The sequence below is a fragment of the Scyliorhinus torazame genome, chromosome 30, assembly GCF_047496885.1.
Source record: "Scyliorhinus torazame isolate Kashiwa2021f chromosome 30, sScyTor2.1, whole genome shotgun sequence".
Taxonomy (NCBI): Eukaryota; Metazoa; Chordata; class Chondrichthyes; order Carcharhiniformes; family Scyliorhinidae; genus Scyliorhinus; species Scyliorhinus torazame.
The window spans coordinates 13,620,716-13,643,179 of NC_092736.1; the positions used below are offsets into that span (position 1 = coordinate 13,620,716).

Sequence of the window (22,464 nt, forward strand, 5' to 3'; positions counted from 1 at the left end):
GCCCCAAAACAGTGCTTGTTCGGTGAATTGGACATTCTGAATTCTCCCTCAGTGTACCCGAACAGGCGCCAGAGAGTGGCGACGAGGGGCTTTTCACAGTAACTTCATTGCAGTGTTAATGTAAGCCTACTTGTGACAATAATAAAGATTATTATTATTGTAACATTACTTGCCCTGCTCCCATTAGTTTTTTCACTGGCCCTGTTTAATTTTGGTCCTTGGTTTCTCTGTCCATCAATTTTCTTATTGGCCCTTTTGCCTTTTGTTCTTATCCTCGTTTCCCCCCCTCCTCTGACTCCGTTGCTAGGTTCCCATCCTCCTGCCATTTTTGCTGAAACACATTCCCAGCAACCACTCTACCAAATATTCCCCCAGGACAACCAGTCCTGGTCCTGCCCAGGTGCAAAACAGAGAGGAAACAAAAGAAAACGTCCGACCTTTGTGAAGTCTTTGGCAGCCTCCCTTGCTCGTCCGCCATCAGCATCGTCATTCCAGGCCAGACTCCCATGCTGAACGTGAAAAAAAGGGAAAGGATAAGAGGTAAAAAGATGGAGAGAAAAATAATAAAGAAGACAGCTCTACGTATCTCTGGCCTGGAATATGCACGGATTGCTGAGGCAACCTTGGGAGTATAAATCAGTGAAACCGTCCTATGTTACAATTCTGCAACTGAGCAGTCAGTTGGGCCTCTTGGCCTTTACTGAACAGTTCCATAGTTATTCCTGGTGCTACTTTCCGCTCCTTTCCTCGCTTGAAGCTGCAGACTCCTCGTTGGGACACGGTCAACTTTGCACACCACAATAAGGACCGCAGCTTTTCCCAAAGGTGTATCACCAGCATTACCTTGAGGGCAATGGGAATGGGCAATAGATACAGGCCTTGCCAGCCGATGCTTTGCCACAAGAATGAACAAAAAGAAAAATACCGAGGGCAGCACGGAGGCGCGGTGGGCTAGCACTGCTACCTCACGGCGCCGAGGTCCCAGGTTCGATCCCGGCTCTGGGTCACTGTCCGTGTGGAGTTTGCACATTCTCCCCGTGTTTGCGTGGGTTTCGCCCCCCCACAACCCAAAGATGTGCAGGTTAGGTGGATTGGCCTCGCTAAATTGCCCCTTAATTGGAGAAAAAAAAATTTGGGTACTCTAAACTTTAAAAAAAAGAAGAAAAATAGCAATTTGAAGGCTATCACAAGACGAGGGCAGCCTGCTCTCCCAGTTGGCATTTACCAACCATACTGACACGCAGAAGCAAAAGAGAATAGAGAAGGCCTGGTCAGCGACAGAAGGACAATACTGCCCCTCCGCCAACTGTTCCTGAGCTGAAGAGTGAAGGCCCAAATCCTCGCCAAAATTACAAAACACTTTTCCTTCAGTTATTTTCGATATACCTATTACTTAAATATAAAAAAGCAATCATAGAATTGCTGCAGTGCAGAAGGAGGCCATTCGGCCCATCGAATCTGCACCGACCCTCCGGAAGAGCACCACACGTAGACCCTATCCCCCTAACCCCACCTAATCTTTGGACAATTTAGTATGGCCTATCCACCTAACCTGCGCATCTTTGGACTGTGGGAGGAAAACCGGAGCACCCGGAGGAAACCCAGGCGGACACGGGGAGAACGTGCAGACTCCGCACAGACAGTCACCCGAGTTGGGAATCGAACTCGGGACCCTGGAGCTGTGAGGCAGCAGTGCTGACCACTGTGCCACCATGATGAATGGGGGCTACCCGTGCCCCCCATTCCTCAGGCTGAAGAAACATGACCGACGGCGAGGCCGGAACCATATTGGAATCTGGGCTGAAACCATGATTGAAGATTAGGTCACAACTGCATGTGGTTCATCAGATACAGTACAGAAAGAGGCTCTTCGGCCCATCGTGTCTTCGTCGGCCTTGGAGTCACAGCAATGCGGAATTAATTGCCTCTTTTGGGATTCCACACTCTTTGGACGTTAATGTCAGTGAGTGGTTCAGACTGTGAGTGTCACTGTGGAATCTGTAGTCTGGATATCACACACTGTGTGATTATTATCCAGTCACTTAACACTTCTGTGTCAAATTCCTTGGCCCGCTGTTTAAATGGAGGCACTAATCCATCAGGTTACTTGCGAATGGACGATGATATCAGTGTTGACGCTCCATTAAGATGTTGAACCGAGGATTGATGTTGCAGGCAAATTGTAAATGTTAATGTCGCCACAGTCCAGAGGGCCATAGGCTGCTCTCCCCATTGAGAGTGAGCTGGCTGGTGATGATTTAACCTGAGGGTCAAGGTTGAGAAGGCGGGGCCTTCATAAGACCATAAGACATAGGAGCAGGATTAGGCCACTCGGCCCATCGAGTCTGCTCCGCCATTCAATCATGGCTGATATTTTTCTCATCTCTATTCTCCTGCCTTCTCCCCACAACCCCTGATCCCCTTAGCAATCAAGAACCTATCCATCTCTGTCTTAAAGACACTCAGTGATTTGGCCTCCACAGTCTTCTGCGGCAAAGAGTTCCACAGATTCACCACCATTCATGAATAACCTCAGCTGGTTCGGGAATTGAACCCGCGCTGTTGGCGGTGCTCTGCATCACGAACCAGCTGTCCAGCCAGCGGAGCTAAATTTTAGATATATTAAAATGACAAAATAGAATCTATTCTTCCATATGGTCACATATTGGTTTCATGGCTATCAAAATAACGAGGGGCATAGATAAGGTAGACAGTCAACATCTTTTCCCAAAGGTCGAGGAGTCTAGAATTAGAGGGCATAGGTTTAAGGTGAGAGGGGAGAGATACAAAAGAGACCAGAGGGGAAATTTCTTCACACAGAGGGTGGTGAACATCTGGAATGAGCTGCCAAAGGCAGTGGTTCCCAGTTGATGTCAGAACTGGACAGGAAGATCTCAGAATGGAACCCTAGCTCAAAAGACCGTAATTTTTTACTTTTTGAAACAAAACGTGGAGGAATAGAGTCACAAGAGCGCCAATTAGTTTCAACCAGAAAAAAAGTTATTAAATATCAAAAAAAATACAATACTCCTTTACTCCCTGCTTAACAATCACACACAGATTTTAAGATTTCCGTGAATTACAAAGCATATCTTAAACTATGATAGTCTCATTAATACAAAGTCCCTTTTAACACTAGATGATTGTGGTGAGACACATTCCTCTCTGAACCCAAGTGAATGTCAGTGGATTTTGCTTCAAAATCTCCCACCTCCCCCCGATAATTCTTGTACCGAGAGCCACCTTGTATCATTGAACCCTGGCTTCCACACGAGTGATTTCAAATTCCGCTTTCAAAAGTCACATTTTCAAATTTTCTTTCAAATTACGCTTTTCCTCCGCTGCTTCTGTCAAGGTTTCGCTTTCCGGTTTTCTATCTTTCCCTTCAGGTTTCCTTTGCCTTATAGGCGCCAGAATGTGGTGACTAAGGGCTTTTCACAGTAACTTCAATGAAGCTTACTTGTGACAATAAGCAGTTATTGTTATCATTGAAGGGCAGCACGGTAGCACAAGTGGATAGCACTGTGGCTTCACAGCGCCAGGGTCCCAGGTTCGATTCCCCGCTGGGTCACTGTCTGTGCGGAGTCTGCACGTTCTCCCTGTGCCTGCGTGGGTTTCCTCCGGGTGCTCCGGTTTCCTCCCACAGTCCAAAGACGTGCAGGGTTAGGTAGATTGGCCATGATAAATTACCCTTAGTGTCAAAAAAGGTTAGGAGGGGTTATTGGCTTACGTGGATAGGGTGGAAGTGAGGGCTTAAGTGGGTCGGTGCAGACTCGATGGGCCGAATGGCCTCCTTCTGCACAGTATGTTCTATGTTTTACAGAACCTCCGAAATTCAGCTAACGATTTCCACAATTATTTCAAATAATGCCTCCCAAACTAGTAATTTCTCACAAACCTTCACACTACCGCAGATGCCTTTCTGGCTTCTCACGATCCAATGCCTTTTCACCTCTCTGTTGTGACTTTACCAAACAGCAATCTGTTCTGATTCCTAGTTTCCTCTGTTCCGTTCATTCACTCCAGGCTTCTTGGAATCTTCCCTTCATTTCTCTAGTTTTCTTAACTAGCTGGATTTCAGATTTATGGCATCTGTTTTCTCCATTACTCCATAGTATGTTTTTTCTTCTAGCAAGGCCAAGAGAGATGTTCCCTCTTTAGCTTTCTAAAACCAACGGCATCTAGAGGAGCTGTGAGAGCTGTCTTCGCTCTCACTATCTATCTCCAACTGCAATCAAATTAGCCAAACTAAAATTTAAAAAGCTCCTCTACTTTACAAAACCCGAGTTACTAGGCAACCGCTGCTGGTTTATTTACTCTTCACACCATAGCCCTCTCTAAGCACAATAGAATCACAGTTGGAATTGAAACCAATCCCCACACATATAAACGCCTTTGTCCAGCATGAATCTAACTCAAGGTTTTACCCTTCCAGGCACAGAAACATTAAATTAAACCCACTTAAAACTATATCTTATTTCTCATGTTTACCAATACAAATATAAATCCCTTAAAACAACGTTTATTTTCCCATTACATGTCAAATAACATTGTTACAGTTAAGAGGAACAGGTAATGGGTATTAATTGAGCACATTTAAATAGGGGATATCTGGGACACTGGGTTGAGTGGGAGGAGAGCCGAGAGACTGAACAGGTCAATTAACTCGGTCTATAATGGAATGCTCCACGTCTTGGTTTATGCTTCATCAACCAGCTTGGATCCTATTAACAAGTAGCTGCATCCCCCTTCTTGGGCTATGGAACCGCTGGATATGAAGGCACACCCTTCTTCCGCACCCCTTCCCCAACCCCGGACAAAGCTGGCAGGTGGCTCCAAGTAAGTGGGGTGCTGGTAAATGCCGGTGACCTAGGGAAACAACTTCGAATTGGTTCAACCATGAATCAAATTGGTCGCTTGCCAAGTAGAGCTCCTGCTGTTTCCCCCGCTGGTAAAATGGCTCAGCAATGGGCCTACATTGGCCCTCCCAACATGGCTCCCTGGCATTATACTGGCTAGTCTGCCGCCAAGCAAGTCACCCATAGGCCAGTTAACATTCTGGCCCCAGTCACACTGGAGGCCGCAGACAATGACGGAGCGTCAGAAGCCACAGATTGCTCTGACCCTCACACCAACTCCAACGGTGTTTCCAGTATATGAATAATTTACTTTGTAGAAGGTTTACGCCACTCAAGCGCGGTTAGCACGCAATGTGCAGGGCTGGGACTGGCTACGGGGCGACCCATGCGGAGATCCAGCTTCCCTATCAACACGCCCCCATCATCTTGGGTGTTGCCTGGCCCAAGATGTGACATCCCTCGGCAGTGGCCATTCATACTGGGGAGTCGCGACAGAGAAACCATGCGGATTCAAATTACTGTTAAGTGTCAACTTGGCTTAGCCGGCAGTGCTGTCATCTCCCGAGCCAGCAGTTCAGAGATTCACTTTAGGATGCAATCACCTCATTCCAGGTTGACACTTAACAGTGCAGCATCGAGGGAGGGCCGCACTGCCGGGGGCGCCACTCTTCTGATGAACCAATGAGCCAAGGCCCCCCCCCCCCCCGATTGATCCAGCACCTAAAGTGAGGGTGGACATTTCCACAGGTCTATTGAAAGGGAGGAGCGCTCGCCAGATGTCCGAGCCAACATCTGTCCCCTCAACCAAACGCTGCCAAAACTGGGAGAACCGGTCCTTTCTCACACCGCTGTACACCGGATTGTGATAGGCTTGTCAGAGGGGCCATCTCTCTTACGTCACGGCACACCTTTACACCATAAACTTTGAGACACACCTGTTTTCCCCCAACTGAACTGCCCTCTCGCAAAAGCCTTTAATCTCTAAACTCTTCCAAAAACATGTCAAGCCACCGTTTAATACAATTTTCATTGGCTTAAGGTGTGAAAGCCTTGTTACCATTTGCACGTTAAATACAATATTGGAGCCTATTTCCCCTTTCTTTAACTTTCTTGGTTAACGTTTCTTACCTGTCTTCTTCCTTCACTGGGAACTTTATTTTTTTTGCTTCTCACTGTCGCCTCTCCTTTTAAAAAATTTATTTTCCAAATATGGAGAATCCACCTACCCTGCACGTCTTTGGGTTGTGGGGACGAAACCCACGCAAACACGGGGAGAATGTGCAAACTCCACACGGACTGTGACCCGGGGCCGGGTTCGAACCCGGGTCCTCGGTGTACTGAGGCAGCAGTGCTAACCACCGTGTCACCCTCCTGTTTTGTTTCTACCTCCCTCCTTCTCCCATGCTTCTGCGCTCTTTTGGTGTTTTTGCGCAGGCATTCTGAGCCTTGGTCTTCACTCCATGGTTGACATCTCCAGTTCCCAAAGGACCCGGGATCACCTGTGCGCACGTTGGTCGGGAAAGGGCAGCTTTCGGGCGGTTCTGATTTTTGATATCGGCCAGGACCTTCTGCACGTGCCTCGCCGATGTTAAAAAAAAAAATCAAAAACGCGCATGTGCGGCCCATTCCCGGCCGCCACACGCACGGGAGGCCCGAGGTTGATAGTGACCCAGGGGTGCCGACTGCAGAGCTGAAAACGAAGATTAGATTTACTCGATGTTAATTCATGTTTAATCGTCTTGAGTCTCATTTCGCTTGTGGAGCCTTGGCAGCGCACCGGTTGCGAACCTCCGCATTAAACCGCACTCTCGGGTGGACATAAAAGAATCTCACAGCCCTGCTTCGAAGAGAAGGCAGGCAGTTAGTTCCCCCGGAGCCCCTGGTCAAATTTCATCCCCTCAAACCAACACCACGAACACAGATTATCTGCTCGTTATCGCAAACGGTTTGTGGGAGATTACTGTACACAAAATGGACAGATGCTGAATTTCTCACATGGTGAAGGCACTTGGGGTGGGGGAGGGGGGGGGGGACCTTTATAGAATGCAAATCACTCAGATGTCCAGTGGATGTTAACGGCACTATATAAATGCAAGTCTTTCCTCACGAAGAGCGGCTGCCACAATGGGCTGAATGCGATCAATGATTGCAGTCTCAGAAGAGCGATGAGGCGTTCGATAAGTGTAAGCCTTTGTCCGCTCATCGGCTTCCTGTTGTGCTTGGCAGATGTAAAATTAGAAGTGACTGCTGCAGTTCTCCCCCCCGTCCAACACAGCTCTCTGTCTTCAAAGCCAAACTGTGGACTCACCCTCTCTGCACAGCCAATCCCCGTGCCCAGGTGAGGACAGACAGCTCGGCATACCTTGCCCCAATTTTAGGGGCGGTGGTTAGCACTGCTGCCTCACAGCGCCAGGGTCCCGGGTTCGATTCCTGCCTTGACTGACTGTCTGCGTGAAGTTTGCACGTTCTCCCCGTGTGTGCGTGGGTTTCCTCCGGGGGCTCCCGTTACCTCCCACAGTCCAAAGATGTGCGGGTTAGGTGGATTGGCCTTGATCAATTGTCACTTAGTGTCCAGGGATGTGTAGGTTAGGTTATGGGTTTATGGGAAATGGGACTGGGTTGGCTGGGGAGTGGGCCTGGGTAAGGTGGTCTTTCGGAGGGTCGGTGCAGATTCGAAGGACCAAATGGCTTCCTTCTGCACTACAGGGATTCTATGATTTTATAACAAAATAAATCTTTGACCAGACTTTAGTCACGATTGAATGGACAGCATACTGAGGATCATGGGAAACCTAGGAGAAGCATGGGATGTTGGGATGTTTCCCCTTTGGTTTTATTCTTTAACGGGATGTTGTCCTCACTGACTAGGCCAGCATTTATGTCCTGCACTGCTGTGCATAGATATATGCATGGTATCTACCAACATCCTGGGGGTTACCATTTATCAAAAACTGAACTGGACCCAACCATACAAATACTGTGGCTACAAGAGCAGGTCAGGGGCTGGGAGTTGTGTGGTGAGTAACTCACCCCCCATCTCACCAAAGCATGTCCACCATCCACAAGGCACAAGTCAGGAGTGTAATGGAATACTCTCCACTTACCTGGATGAGTGCAGCTCCAACAACACTCGAGGCTCAAAACCATCCAGGACAAAGCAGCCCTGCTTGATTGGCACCTCATTCACAAACATTCACTCTCTCCACCACTGACGCACAGTGGCAGCCGTGTGCACCATCTACAAGATGCACTCACAAAAGCTTCTTGGGCACCACCTTCCAAAGTTGTGGCCTCTACCACCTAGTAAGCCAAAGGCAGCAGACACATGGGAACACAAGCGCCTGGAGGTTCCCCTCCAAACCTCACACCATCCTGACTTGGAAATACATCGGCTGTTCCTTCATTGTCTCTGGGTCAAAATCCTGGAACTCCCTCCCTAACGGCACGTACCTACATGGATGTATCTACTTGATATGGACTGCAGCGGTTCAAGAAGGCAGCTCACATTATGGTTGGGGAACAAATGCTGGCCTAGCCAGTAACGCCCATATCCTGAGAAAGTTTTGAATAAAATCCTTTGGGCTATTTGACACAGCCAGCCCACGTGCTAGATCCTCCTGCAAAACAGGAGGTGAATCCCTCAAACTTGACAGCCACTGAACCTGCGATGTGTGGCGCCGAGGACAGAACTGAGCTTGGAATCTCCATTCGATGAGCCCTCACAACAGGCTCTATCACAGCAGGTGTTACAGCAGTAAAGCAGCACGGTTAATGTGGTAAATCATCCCAAGCCACACACAGAAGCATCAGCAAACAAAACGTGGAGCTGAGCTGTATGAGGAGTTATCGGACAGGCTGACCAAGAACTTGGTTAAAGATGAAAGGTAGGGAGGTAGGAAGGGTTAGGGAAGGAATTCCAGAGTTAGGGCCTCAATGCTTAAAGACACAGTGCTGGGATGACGGAGGAAGGGGAGGAGGGCAGGATTGGAAGCGTACAGAGATTGCATAGATACATTGCAAATCAAAGACATACGGTGAGCCCCATCAGCCGCCCGAAAAGCAGCATGGTGCGGCCAGTAGATGCCGGGAGGTCCCTCTTCCGGGATCGACACGCCTCGTGAGATCTAATTGTGGGGTGAGGGGGGGTCACTTTCTGGCAAATCTGCATATTAAAACAAGGCAGCTAGTCTCACTCTAATAGGCGTTCCCAAGGTCTAACCAAGGCTGTGATCTAGCACCCTCGCCCCACAGATGGGGACCAGATGGAACGGTACATGTGGGGGTCTCCCAGAGTATCGGAGGCCCCCCAGGCGCTTGCCCTCTGGACGGGGTGGCACCCTGGCACTGCTCATGCCACCCAGGCACTCTGGCAGTGCCACCTTGGCTGGCATTTTTTACACGACAGGGATCAGGCCGGGAAGTGCTGGCATCAAGATCTCTCGCTGCGCTGAGGAGTTCCGACGAGCTGTTACTTCAGCTCACCTCTGGTTCTTTTGTCAAATATCTTAAATCTGTTCCAGGATTCTGGGCCACTGATTAATGGAAAACCTCTGGCTCTGCTGATGAAGAAATTGGATATTCAAGGGGGAGCGGAGTTTCTCAATGGTGGATGGTCCCCTCTATCGTGCATCACCATGAGTTTCAAATTATCATCTTCATAAATATCGATGAAGGTGATACATGTATATCACCCTCTAGAATCACCCCTCCGCACCATACTCAGAAAATAACTACATTCATAATGTGGCCGTGACTTTCGCCAAAGCTCAGGACTGGCCTTGACATGATCTGATTTTACCTGCTAATGAGCCTGGTGCTGGCAGTAAACCTAATCAAAACGCTATCAAATGGACAGCAGATATGAGTGTGCGTCTCCTCTTGGCTTAACACAGGACATCTGGTTCAGTGACACAGAAGGTTTGTGGGATCACTGGGCTTTGGGAGATCTGTCAGGTTAACAGTGCATTACGTCCAGCAAACGCGGGGAGAAGAAGGGATGTTCATCAACGGGAACTTCACATTGGGTTTCCACTCCCACTTCGTTCCGAAGCCATATCAACAATGAAAGGGAAATCCAAATAACTGTCCGTTCTACGTGAAGGCATCCTCATATTTTGGGGTTGAGTCCCTCTGAGGAGGCAGCAGTGGAGGGGGCGGAAAGAGGCTACAGATAATAATAATAATCTTTATTAGTGTCACAATGCAATGAAGTTACTGTGAAAATCCCCTAGTCGCCACACTCCGGCGCCTGTTCGGGTACACAGCGGGAGAATTCAGAATGTCTAATTCACCTAACAAGCACGTCTTTCGGGACTTGTGGGAGGAAACCGGAGCGCCCGGAGGAAACCCACGCAGACACGGGGAGAACGTGCAGACCCCCGCAGACAGTGACCCAATCCGGGAATCGAACCCGGGTCTCTGGTGCTGTGAAGCAAGAGTGCTAACCACTGTGCTACCGTGCCGCCGCCCCTGACGTCAGTACTCCTAGGCCTATAGGAGAAACATAGCAAGAAGTCTTACAACACCAGGTTAAAATCCAACAGGTTTGTTCAAAATCACTAGCTTTCGCAGCACTGCTCCTTCCTCAGGTGAAGATTGCCTTCACCTGAGGAAGGAGCAGTGCTCAGAAAGCTAGTGATTCCAAACAAATCTGTTGGACTTTAACCTGGTGTTGTAAGACTTCTTACTGTGCTCACCCTAGTCCAACGCCGGCATCTCCACATCATGGCTATAGGAGGAAGAGTAAGGATTCATCAAAGCTTCTAATCCTCATCACTGCCTGGCATTTATTATCGTCCTGACCTGCTCTTCATCAAATGGCGCGTTAACTCACCTCCGAGAAACAAAAACATTTATATAGCACTTTTCTTGAGCACTGGACATCTCAAACTGCTCGATAGCCAATGAAGTACTTTTGGACTTCCGGGTGCGGCGATGACCAGCTGAGTCGCACGTTTCGGCAGCTCCCGGTGAAACGGACCTTTGGGCTCTTGATAGGAGCCCCAACGGCAATTTTGACGGCTAAAAACACTGTGCGGTAAACCAGAAGGGAATCCCCCCTGGATACGGATGAAAAAAGGAGGAGAAAGTGGCCGGATTGCAGTGGATCCTTTAGAGCAGCGGCAAGGAAGGCAAGCAAAAACCAAGATGGCGTCGGAAGGTGGCAGTTTAACATGGGGCCCTGAACAACAAGAGTTCATGAAATGCTGTGTGGAAGAGCTCAAAAAGGAAATGAAGAAAGAGCTGTCGGCCCCGATACTACAGGCGATCGAAGGGCTAAAGGAGGAACAAAAGACCCAGGAGCGGGAGCTTCGGGTCATGAAGGCAAAGGCAGCCGAGAATGAGGACGACATACAGGGCCTGGTGGTGAAGACGGAGACGCATGAGGCACATCAGAAACGATGTGTGGAAAGGTTGGAGGCACTGGAGAACAACGCAAGGAGGAACAACCTGAGGATTCTTGGTCTTCCTGAAGGTGCGGAGGGAGCGGACGTCGGGGCATATGTGAGCACGATGCTGCACTCGTCAATGGGAGCGGAGGCCCCGGCGGGTCCGTTGGAGGTGGAGGGAGCATACCGAGTGATGGCGCGAGGACCGAGAGCAGGAGAAATTCCCAGAACCATAGTGGTGAGATTCCTCCGTTTTAAGGATAGAGAAATGGTCCTTAGATGGGCAAAGAAAACTCGGAGCAGTAAATGGGAGAACGCGGTGATCCGCGTTTATCAAGACTGGAATGCGGAGGTGGCGAGAAGGAGGGCGAGCTTTAATCGGGCCAAGGCGGTGTTTCATAAAAAGAAGATAAAATTTGGAATGCTGCAACCGGCAAGACTGTGGGTCACATATCGAGGGAGGCACCACTACTTTGAGACGGCGGATGAAGCGTGGATTTTTATTGTGGAAGAAAAACTGGAATGAGCGGGTTATTAAAAAGAACGTTTGAACAAAGTGGTGGGGCGAATGTGGGGGCGAAGAGGGGGGTTAAAAAGGGGGGAAAGAGGAGTTTTATGTACTAATCCTGCGATGTGGTAACTTTTCTCTCTTCCACATGTGGTGATGGGGGGAGGAGGGGAGGTGGAGGAGATGGGGCGTTGGCCATTGGGGGCGGGGCCAAGGGAGAAGCGCGGGCTTGGTTCCCGCGCTATGATAATCATGGCGGGAATAGAGAAGCAGGAAGGAGGGGGCGTCGCACGGTGCGAGCCGAGGTCACGGGGGGAAGCCGAGGTCGGCCAGAGTTTGCTGACTTCTGGGAGCAACATGGGGGGAGTAATTACGCTAGCGGGGGATCTAGCGGGGGGGGGGTGGGAGGGGGGAATTACTGGGTTGCTGCTGCTGGGGAGAGGGGGGAGCTGGTATGGGAGGGGATGGGCGGGGGGGCACTGCCTGGGGGAGATACAGCTGCGTGGGAACCGGGTGAGGAGCTGGAAAAAGGGGATGGCTAATCGACAAGGGGGGGGGGGGGTAGGAAGCCCCCCAACCCGGCTGATCACGTGGAACGTGAGAGGGCTGAACGGGCCGATAAAGAGGGCACGGGTACTCGCACACCTTAAGAAACTTAAGGCAGATGTGGTTATGTTACAGGAAACGCACCTGAAACTGACAGACCAGGTTAGGCTACGCAAAGGATGGGTGGGGCAGGTGTTCCATTCGGGGCCAGATGCGAAAAACAGGGGGGTGGCTATATTAGTGGGGAAGCGGGTAATGTTCGAGGCAAAGACTATAGTGGCGGATAACGGGGGCAGATACGTGATGGTGAGTGGCAAACTACAGGGGGAGACGGTGGTTTTGGTAAACGTATATGCCCCGAACTGGGATGATGCCAATTTTATGAGGCGGATGCTAGGATGCATTCCGGACCTAGAGATGGGAAAGCTGATAATGGGGGGAGATTTTAATACGGTGTTGGAACCAGGGCTGGATAGGTCGAAGTCCAGGACTGGAAGGAGGCCGGCAGCAGCCAAGGTACTTAAAGATTTTATGGAGCAGATGGGAGGTGTAGACCCGTGGAGATTTAGCAGACCTAGGAGTAAGGAGTTCTCGTTTTTCTCCTATGTCCATAAAGTCTACTCGCGAATAGACTTTTTTGTGCTGGGAAGGGCGTTGATCCCGAAGGTGAGGGGAACGGAGCATACGGCTATAGCCATTTCGGATCACGCTCCACACTGGGTAGACTTGGAGATAGGGGAGGAAACAGGAGGGCGCCCACCCTGGAGAATGGACATGGGACTAATGGCAGATGAGGGGGTGTGTCTAAGGGTGAGGGGGTGCATTGAAAAGTACTTGGAACTCAATGATAATGGGGAGGTCCAGGTGGGAGTGGTCTGGGAGGCGTTGAAGGCGGTGGTTAGAGGGGAGCTGATATCAATAAGGGCACATAAAGGGAAGCAGGAGAGTAAGGAACGGGAGCGGTTGCTGCAAGAACTTTTGAGGGTGGACAGACAATATGCGGAAGCACCGGAGGAGGGACTGTACAGGGAAAGGCAAAGGCTACATGTAGAATTTGACTTGCTGACTACGGGCACTGCAGAGGCACAATGGAGGAAGGCACAGGGTGTACAGTACGAATATGGGGAGAAGGCGAGCAGGTTGCTGGCACACCAATTGAGGAAAAGGGGAGCAGCGAGGGAAATAGGGGGAGTGAGGGATGAGGAAGGAGAGATGGAGCGGGGAGCGGAGAGAGTGAATGGAGTGTTCAAGACATTTTATAAAAAATTATATGAAGCTCAACCCCCGGATGGGAGGGAGAGAATGATGGGCTTCTTGGATCGGCTGGAATTTCCCAAGGTGGAAGAGCAGGAAAGGGTGGGACTGGGAGCACAGATCGAGGTAGAAGAAGTGGTGAAAGGAATTAGGAGCATGCAGGCGGGAAAGGCCCCGGGACCGGATGGATTCCCAGTCGAATTCTAGAGAAAATATGTGGACTTGCTCGCCCCGGTATTGACGAGGACCTTTAATGAGGCAAAGGAAAGGGGACAACTGCCCCCGACTATGTCTGAAGCAACGATATCGCTTCTCTTAAAGAAGGAAAAGGACCCGCTACAATGCGGGTCCTATAGACCTATTTCCCTCCTAAATGTAGATGCCAAGATCCTGGCCAAGGTAATGGCAATGAGAATAGAGGAATGTGTCCCGGGGGTGGTCCACGAGGACCAAACTGGGTTTGTGAAGGGGAGACAGCTGAACACTAATATACGGAGGCTGTTAGGGGTAATGATGATGGCCCCACCAGAGTGGGAAACGGAGATAGTAGTGGCGATGGATGCCGAGAAAGCATTTGATAGAGTGGAGTGGGATTATTTGTGGGAGGTGTTGAGGAGATTTGGTTTTGGAGAGGGGTATGTTAGATGGGTGCAGCTGTTGTATAGGGCCCCGATGGCGAGCGTGGTCACGAATGGACGGGGATCTGCATATTTTCGGCTCCATAGAGGGACAAGGCAGGGATGCCCTCTGTCCCCATTATTGTTTGCACTGGCGATTGAGCCCCTGGCGATAGCGTTGAGGGGTTCCAAGAAGTGGAAGGGAGTACTTAGAGGAGGAGAAGAACACCGGGTATCTTTGTATGCGGACGATTTGCTACTATACGTGGCAGACCCGGCGGAGGGGATGCCAGAAATAATGCGGATACTTGGGGAGTTTGGGGATTTTTCAGGGTATAAATTGAACATGGGGAAAAGTGAGTTGTTTGTGGTGCATCCAGGGGAGCAGAGTAGAGAAATAGAGGACCTATCGTTGAGGAAGCTAACAAGGGACTTTCGTTACCTGGGGATCCAGATAGCCAAGAATTGGGGCACATTGCATAGGTTAAATTTAACGCGGTTGGTGGAACAAATGGAGGAGGATTTCAAGAGATGGGATATGATATCCCTGTCACTGGCAGGGAGGGTGCAGGCGGTTAAGATGGTGGTCCTCCCGAGATTCCTCTTTGTGTTTCAGTGCCTCCCGGTGGTGATCACGAAGGCTTTTTTAAAAAGGATTGAAAAGAGCATCATGGGTTTTGTGTGGGCCGGGAAGACCCCGAGAGTGAGGAAGGGATTCTTACAGCGTAGCAGGGATAGAGGGGGCTGGCACTACCGAGCCTAAGTGAGTATTATTGGGCCGCTAATATTTCCATGGTGAGTAAGTGGATGGGAGAGGAGGAGGGAGCGGCGTGGAAGAGATTAGAGAGGGCGTCCTGTAGGGGGAACTAGCCTACAGGCTATGGTGACAGCCCCATTGCCGTTCTCACCGAGGAACTACACCACAAGCCCGGTGGTGGTGGCTACACTGAAGATTTGGGGACAGTGGAGACGGCATAGGGGAAAGACTGGAGCCTTGGGGGGGTCCCCGATAAGAAACAACCATAGGTTTGCCCCGGGGGGAATGGATGGGGGATATGGAATGTGGCAAAGAGCAGGAATAACGCAACTGAAAGATCTGCTTGTGGATGGGAAGTTCGCGAGTCTGGGAGCGCTGACCGAGAAATATGGGTTGCCCCAAGGGAATGCATTCAGGTATATGCAACTGAGGGCTTTGCGAGGCAACAGGTGAGGGAATTCCCGCAGCTCCCGACACAAGAGGTGCAGGACAGAGTGATCTCAAAGACATGGGTGGGGGATGGTAAGGTGTCAGATATATATAGGGAAATGACAGCTATACTGCGAGAGGACACCTCAGAGGGCAGTGAGGCTATATGGGTAGAGATCAGGAATAAGAAGGGTGCAGTCACAATGTTGGGGGTATACTACAGGCCTCCCAACAGCCAGCGGGAGATAGAGGAGCAGATAGGTAGACAGATTTTGGAAAAGAGTAAAAACAACAGGGTTGTGGTGATGGGAGACTTCAACTTCCCCAATATTGACTGGGACTCACTTAGTGCCAGGGGCTTAGACGGGGCAGAGTTTGTAAGGAGCATCCAGGAGGGCTTCTTAAAACAATATGTAAACAGTCCAACTAGGGAAGGGGCGGTACTGGACCTGGTATTGGGGAATGAGCCCGGCCAGGTGGTAGATGTTTCAGTAGGGGAGCATTTCGGTAACAGTGACCACAATTCAGTAAGTTTTAAAGTACTGGTGGACAAGGATAAGAGTGGTCCGAGGATGAATGTGCTAAATTGGGGGAAGGCTAATTATGACAATATTAGGCGGGAACTGAAGAACATAGATTGGGGGCGGATGTTTGAGGGCAAATCAACATCTGACATGTGGGAGGCTTTCAAGTGTCAGTTGAAGGGAATACAGGACAGGCATGTTCCTGTGAGGAAGAAAGATAAATACGGCAATTTTCGGGAACCTTGGATGACGAGTGATATTGTAGGCCTCGTCAAAAAGAAAAAGGAGGCATTTGTCAGGGCTAAAAGGCTGGGAACAGACGAAGCATGTGTGGCATATAAGGAAAGTAGGAAGGAACTTAAGCAAGGAGTCAGGAGGGCTAGAAGGGGTCATGAAAAGTCATTGGCAAATAGGGTTAAGGAAAATCCCAAGGCTTTTTACACTTACATAAAAAGCAAGAGGGTAGCCAGGGAAAGGGTTGGCCCACTGAAAGATAGGCAAGGGAATCTATGTGTGGAGCCAGAGGAAATGGGTGAGGTACTAAATGAATACTTTGCATCAGTATTCACCAAAGAGAAGGAATTGGTAGATGTTGAGTCTGGAGAAGGGGGTGTAGATAGCCTGGGTCACATTGTGATCCAAAAAGACGAGGTGTTGGGTGTCTTAAAAAATATTAAGGTAGATAAGTCCCCAGGGCCTGATGGGATCTACCCCAGAATACTGAAGGAGGCTGGAGAGGAAATTGCTGAGGCCTTGACAGAAATCTTTGGATCCTCGCTGTCTTCAGGGGATGTCCCGGAGGACTGGAGAATAGCCAATGTTGTTCCTCTGTTTAAGAAGGGTAGCAAGGATAATCCCGGGAACTACAGGCCGGTGAGCCTTACTTCAGTGGTAGGGAAATTACTGGAGAGAATTCTTCGAGACAGGATCTATTCCCATTTGGAAGCAAATGGACGTATTAGTGAGAGGCAGCACGGTTTTGTGAAGGGGAGGTCGTGTCTCACTAACTTGATAGAGTTTTTCGAGGAGGTCACTAAGATGATTGATGCAGGTAGGGCAGTGGATGTTGTCTACATGGACTTCAGTAAGGCCTTTGACAAGGTCCCTCATGGTAGACTAGTACAAAAGGTGAAGTCACACGGGATCAGGGGTGAGCTGGCAAGGTGGATTCAGAACTGGCTAGGCCATAGAAGGCAGAGGGTAGCAATGGAGGGATGCTTTTCTAATTGGAGGGCTGTGACCAGTGGTGTTCCACAGGGATCAGTGCTGGGACCTTTGCTGTTTGTAGTATATATAAATGATTTGGAGGAAAATGTAACTGGTCTGATTAGTAAGTTTGCAGACGACACAAAGGTTGGTGGAATTGCGGATAGCGATGAGGACTGTCTGAGGATACAGCAGGATTTAGGTTGTCTGGAGACTTGGGCGGAGAGATGGCAGATGGAGTTTAATCCGGACAAATGTGAGGTAATGCATTTTGGAAGGGCTAATGCAGGTAGGGAATATACAGTGAATGGTAGAACCCTCAAGAGTATTGAAAGTCAAAGAGATCTAGGAGTACAGGTCCACAGGTCATTGAAAGGGGCAACACAGGTGGAGAAGGTAGTCAAGAAGGCATACGGCATGCTTGCCTTCATTGGACGGGGCATTGAGTATAAGAATTGGCAAGTCATGTTGCAGCTGTATAGAACCTTAGTTAGGCCACACTTGGAGTATAGTGTTCAATTCTGGTCGCCACACTACCAGAAGGATGTGGAGGCTTTAGAGAGGGTGCAGAAGAGATTTACCAGAATGTTGCCTGGTATGGAGGGCATAAGCTATGAGGAGCGATTGAATAAACTCGGTTTGTTCTCTCTGGAACGAAGGAGGTTGAGGGGCGACCTGATAGAGGTCTACAAAATTATGAGGGGCATAGACAGAGTGGATAGTCAGAGGCTTTTCCCCAGGGTAGAGGGGTCAATTACTAGGGGGCATAGGTTTAAGGTGAGAGGGGCAAGGTTTAGAGTAGATGTACGAGGCAAGTTTTTTACGCAGAGGGTAGTGGGTGCCTGGAACTCGCTACCGGAGGAGGTAGTGGAAGCAGGGACGATAGGGACATTTAAGGGGCATCTTGACAAATATATGAATAGGATGGGAATAGAAGGATACGGACCCAGGAAGTGTAGAAGATTGTAGTTTAGTCGGGCAGTATGGTCGGCGCGGGCTTGGAGGGCCGAAGGGCCTGTTCCTGTGCTGTACATTTCTTTGTTCTTTGTTCTTTGTTCTTTGAGGGACGAAGGGGAGACTATGGTAGATGAACTAAAAGGGAAATGGGAAGAAGAGCTGGGGGAGGAGATCGAGGAGGGGCTGTGGGCAGATGCCCTAAGCAGGGTAAACTCGTCGTCCTCGTGTGCCAGGCTAAGCCTGATTCAGTTTAAGGTATTACACAGGGCGCATATGACTGGAGCACGGCTCAGTAAATTTTTTGGGGTGGAGGATAGGTGTGCGAGGTGCTCGAGGAGCCCAGCGAATCATACCCATATGTTTTGGTCATGCCCGGCACTACAGGGGTTTTGGATGGGGGTGACGAAGGTGCTTTTAAAAGTAGTGGGGGTGCGGGTCGAACCAAGCTGGGGGTTGGCTATATTTGGGGTTGCACAAGAGCCGGGAGTGCAGGAGGCGAGAGAGGCCGATGTTTTGGCCTTTGCGTCCCTAGTAGCCCGGCGCAGGATATTGTTAATGTGGAAAGAAGCCAAGCCCCCGGGGGTGGAGACCTGGATAAATGACATGGCAGGGTTTATAAAGCTAGAGCGGATTAAGTTCGTTCTAAGGGGGTCGGCTCAAGGGTTCACCAGGCGGTGGCAACCGTTCGTCGAATACCTCGCAGAAAGATAGATGGAATGGAAAAAAGAAGGCAGCAGCAGCAGCCCAGGATCGGGGGGGGGGGGGGGGGGGGGGGGGGGCGGGGAGAAGAACCAGAAGGACTCTCAGGGTTGTTAATATATACTGTATAATATGTATAGGTCGTTGCTACAGATAATTATATATTGGACTGTTAAATTATATTTTTGGAGAGTGTTACTTGTGACAAGGCAGTTGCCAATTAGGGTTAGTTTTCATTTTTGTTATTTATTATTTATTCATTTTTTTGTTTTGTTTATAAAATAGGTCATTGTTATTTGCGTTGTTATAATATTGTGTAAAGGATGCACAATGTACGGTGTTGGTTGACCAAAAATTTTCAATAAAATATTTATTAAAAAAAAAATGAAGTACTTTTGAAGTATAGTCATTGTTGCAATGAAGGAAACACAGCAGCCAATTTGCGTTCATCGAACTCCCACGAACAGTAATGTGATAACGACCAGGTAATCTCCATTTTGTCATCGTGACTAAGGGATGAATTTGAGCCAAGACGCCAGGGATTACTCTTCTTCGAAATAGTGCCGCGGGATACTTTCCATCCACCAGAGCAGGCAGCTGAGGCCTTGGTTTAATGCCTGATCCAGAAAGAGTGTGGCACCCCCTCAGTCCTGAACTGGAGTCTCATCCTTGATTGTTGCGTTCAAGCCCTGGGATGGGACTTGAACTCAGAACCTTGCGACTCAAGAGGCAAGGGTGCCACAGATTAGGGCAGCAAAGGGTCAACTCTCCTGGTGTGGAACTGGAGTCTCACAAGAGGCTAGAGCCAGGCGACAGGTTTCCTTCGCTAAAGAACATTAGTTAAAGAGTCTGGGTTTTTTGTTCAACAAACGACAGGCCACCTTTTTATTTTCACATTTACCAGTTCAAAGTTTTAATCACTGCGGGGGGATCTGAACTTGCGTTCCCTGGATTAGTCCAGTCGCTGAAACATTAGGCCAGCAACATAACCCTCAACAATTGACGGGGTTGGGGAGTCCTTGTTGAGGTTTAAAGAAAAGGTGATGGCTATTCATTGCCTTCTGAGAACATATAAATGGGGCATGCTTCAGGCCTTCCGGGGCCAGTGGGCGCCAGAGGCTGGGGTGCACCATCACCCCCATAATGACCCCCCATTAAGTTCCTCTTTGACATTGTATTTTAGTCACAGTGCCCCACCAGAGGCTGTCAGCCCTGCCATTTTCTGTTTAATTTAGCGAATATTAGAATTCTGAGGGGAGTATAAATGGGGGATCGCTGGGGCACTGGACATGTTGGAGGAGAGCCGAGAGACTGAACCAGTCAATGAACTCTCTCAATAAAGAAAAGCTCAATGTCAGCTTCACCGAGTGACTTGGATAGCAGCCTAACGGGTGAAGATTAGAAACCAAGGTTTCTTTTCAGACAGGAAGGTTGGAATTGGCGTTCTTTTCGAGAAGAATGGCTGAAACCAAGGTGTAGGTTATCAGGATGTGATTTCCACTGTTGCCCTGTGAAGATGAACAGTTCTCTGCTGCCAATGTTAACAGGAGCCAAGAGGGCAGGTGGAAACGAAGACTCAAAAGGTTTTCTTTATCCAGTGTCCCAGCTATCCCATGTCCTCAAAGACAATTAATACCCATTCTCCCATTCTCCCAACCTTAGCAATGACATTAACAAACTTTAACAGTCTTTCATAACATAACTGACCAGAGATTAATAGGGAGGTCCACTAAAAGGGAAAACAATTAATTACGTGTGTGTGGGGGGTGGGGGTGGGGGTGGGGGGGGGGGGGGGGGGGGGGGAAGAAAGGAGAGGGTGTTTGCTAAATCAGGAGAGAACAGGTTTTTTTTGGCGTTGTGAGATGCACGAACACCAGCATTAACAGTACAGCGCACTGAGAGGCCATTTGGCCCATCGAGTCTGCAACCGTTCTTTTGGGTGGGTGGCACGGTAGCACAGTGGTTAGCAGGTTCGATTCCCGCTTGAGTCACTGCCTGTGCGGAGTCTGCACGTTCTCCCCGTGTCTGCGTAGGTTTCCTCCGGGTGCTCCGGTTTCCTCCCACAAGTCCCGAAAGACGTGCTATTAGGTGAATTGGACATTCTGAATTCCCCCTCTGTGTACCCGAACAGGAGCCGGAATGTGGCGACTAGGGGCTTTTCACAGTAACTTCATTGCAGTGTTACTGTAAGCCTATTTGTGACAATACTAAAGATTATTAGTTACTTCTTCTCTCTCGCTCTTCTCCCATATCCCCGCAATGACTTCCTCTTCAAGTGTTTATCAAAATCCACTTTTGTAGGCCGACATTGAATCTTTTTATAAAAATTCATTTGTGGGATGTGGGCGTCGCAGCAGAGGTCAGCATTTATGGCCCATCCCTAGTTGCCCCCCGAGACGGTGGTGGTGGGGAGCCGCCTTCTTCAACCGGTGCAGTCCCCGCCGGTGTAGGTACACCCGCAGTGCTTTTAGGGATGAGCATTCCTGGATTTTGACCCAGCGACAGTGAAGGAATGGCTATCTATTTCCAGGTCAGGATGGGGAGTGACTTGGTGATTGGGGAGGTCTTTTCCTCATATCACCTCATGCCAATGACTTTAAATATTGATCCTTCAGCCACTGGAAAACCTTTCTTCCCTCAAGGGATGAGTGCATCGCTGGCATTTGCTGCTCCCTAATTGTTTTTCAGGGGAGGTGATGGTGTTGTGGTATTGGCCCTGGACCAGTAATCCAGAGACCCATGATAATTCTCCCGGGAAACCCCGGTTCGAATCCAACAGGTGGCGAAACTGGAATTCAATAAAAATCTGGAATTAAACGTCTGATCAGTTCAAGGGCAATTAGGGATGGGCAATAATTGCCGACACCCACATCCCGTGGATGAATAAAAGTGGAAGTGTCTTACCAGGTCATTTCAGATCGCAGTTGAGAGTTAACCACATTGTTGTGGGTCTGGAGTCACGTGTAGGCCAGACCCGGGTAAGGATGGCAGATTTCCCTCCCTGAAACTCCACACGGACAGCGACCCAGGGCCGCGATCGAACCTGGGTCCTCGGCTCCGTGAGGCAGCATGTTTTTTGAATTGAATTCAAGTGCCGACAGCTGCCTTGGTGGGATTTGATTCCCATGCCCCCAGAGCGTTAGCCCGGGTTTACAGTACCGCCACGCCACCATCTCCCCTGTCCATCCAAACGATTCGTGATTTGAAACTCCGTGATCAAGTCGCTACTTAGTCCAATCTGCCCATGGTTTGATTCCGGTTTAACACAGACCTCTGGTATCGCTTCCACCGGATTGGGGTGGTGTTGCGTGTGAGTGTGTGTGAGAGAGTGTGTGTGTGTGAGTGTGAGTGTGTGTGTTAGTGCGTGAGTGTGTGTGTGTGTGTGTGTGTGTTAGTGCGTGAGTGTGTGTGTGTGAGTGTGAGTGTGAGTGTGAGTACATGAGTGAGTGAGAGTGAGAGTGAGTGGGTGTGTGAGTGAGTGAGTGAGGGGAGTGTGAGTGGAGTGGAGTGGAGTGAGTGAGTGAGTGAGTGAGTGAGTGGAGTGAGTGAGTGAGTGAGTGAGTGAGTGAGTGAGTGAGAGTGAGTGAGTGAGTGAGTGAGTGAGTGAGTGAGTGAGTGGGTGTGTGAGTGTGAGTGTGTGTGTTAGTGCGTGTGAGTGAGTGAGTGAGTGAGTGAGTGTGTGTGTCAGCTCAACAACTGACATGACTAACTGGCAGCAA

General features: G+C 49.5%; 1 protein-coding gene across 6 annotated transcripts in view; it reads right to left on the reverse strand.

Annotated features, from left to right (window-relative positions):
* The window catches only part of LOC140404392 (AT-rich interactive domain-containing protein 3A-like), a 231,627-nt gene that overhangs the window by 108,780 nt on the left and 100,383 nt on the right, over window positions 1–22,464 (reverse strand). For 4 of the 6 annotated variants that reach the window (XM_072492848.1, XM_072492852.1, XM_072492846.1 and 1 more), the window contains exon 4: window positions 438–509. The exons of the other annotated variants lie outside the window; for them this stretch is intronic. In XM_072492848.1, coding sequence (XP_072348949.1) covers window positions 438–509 — 72 coding nt within the window. The remainder of the gene's footprint in view (window positions 1–437; window positions 510–22,464) is intronic. 6 annotated transcript variants of the gene reach the window in all.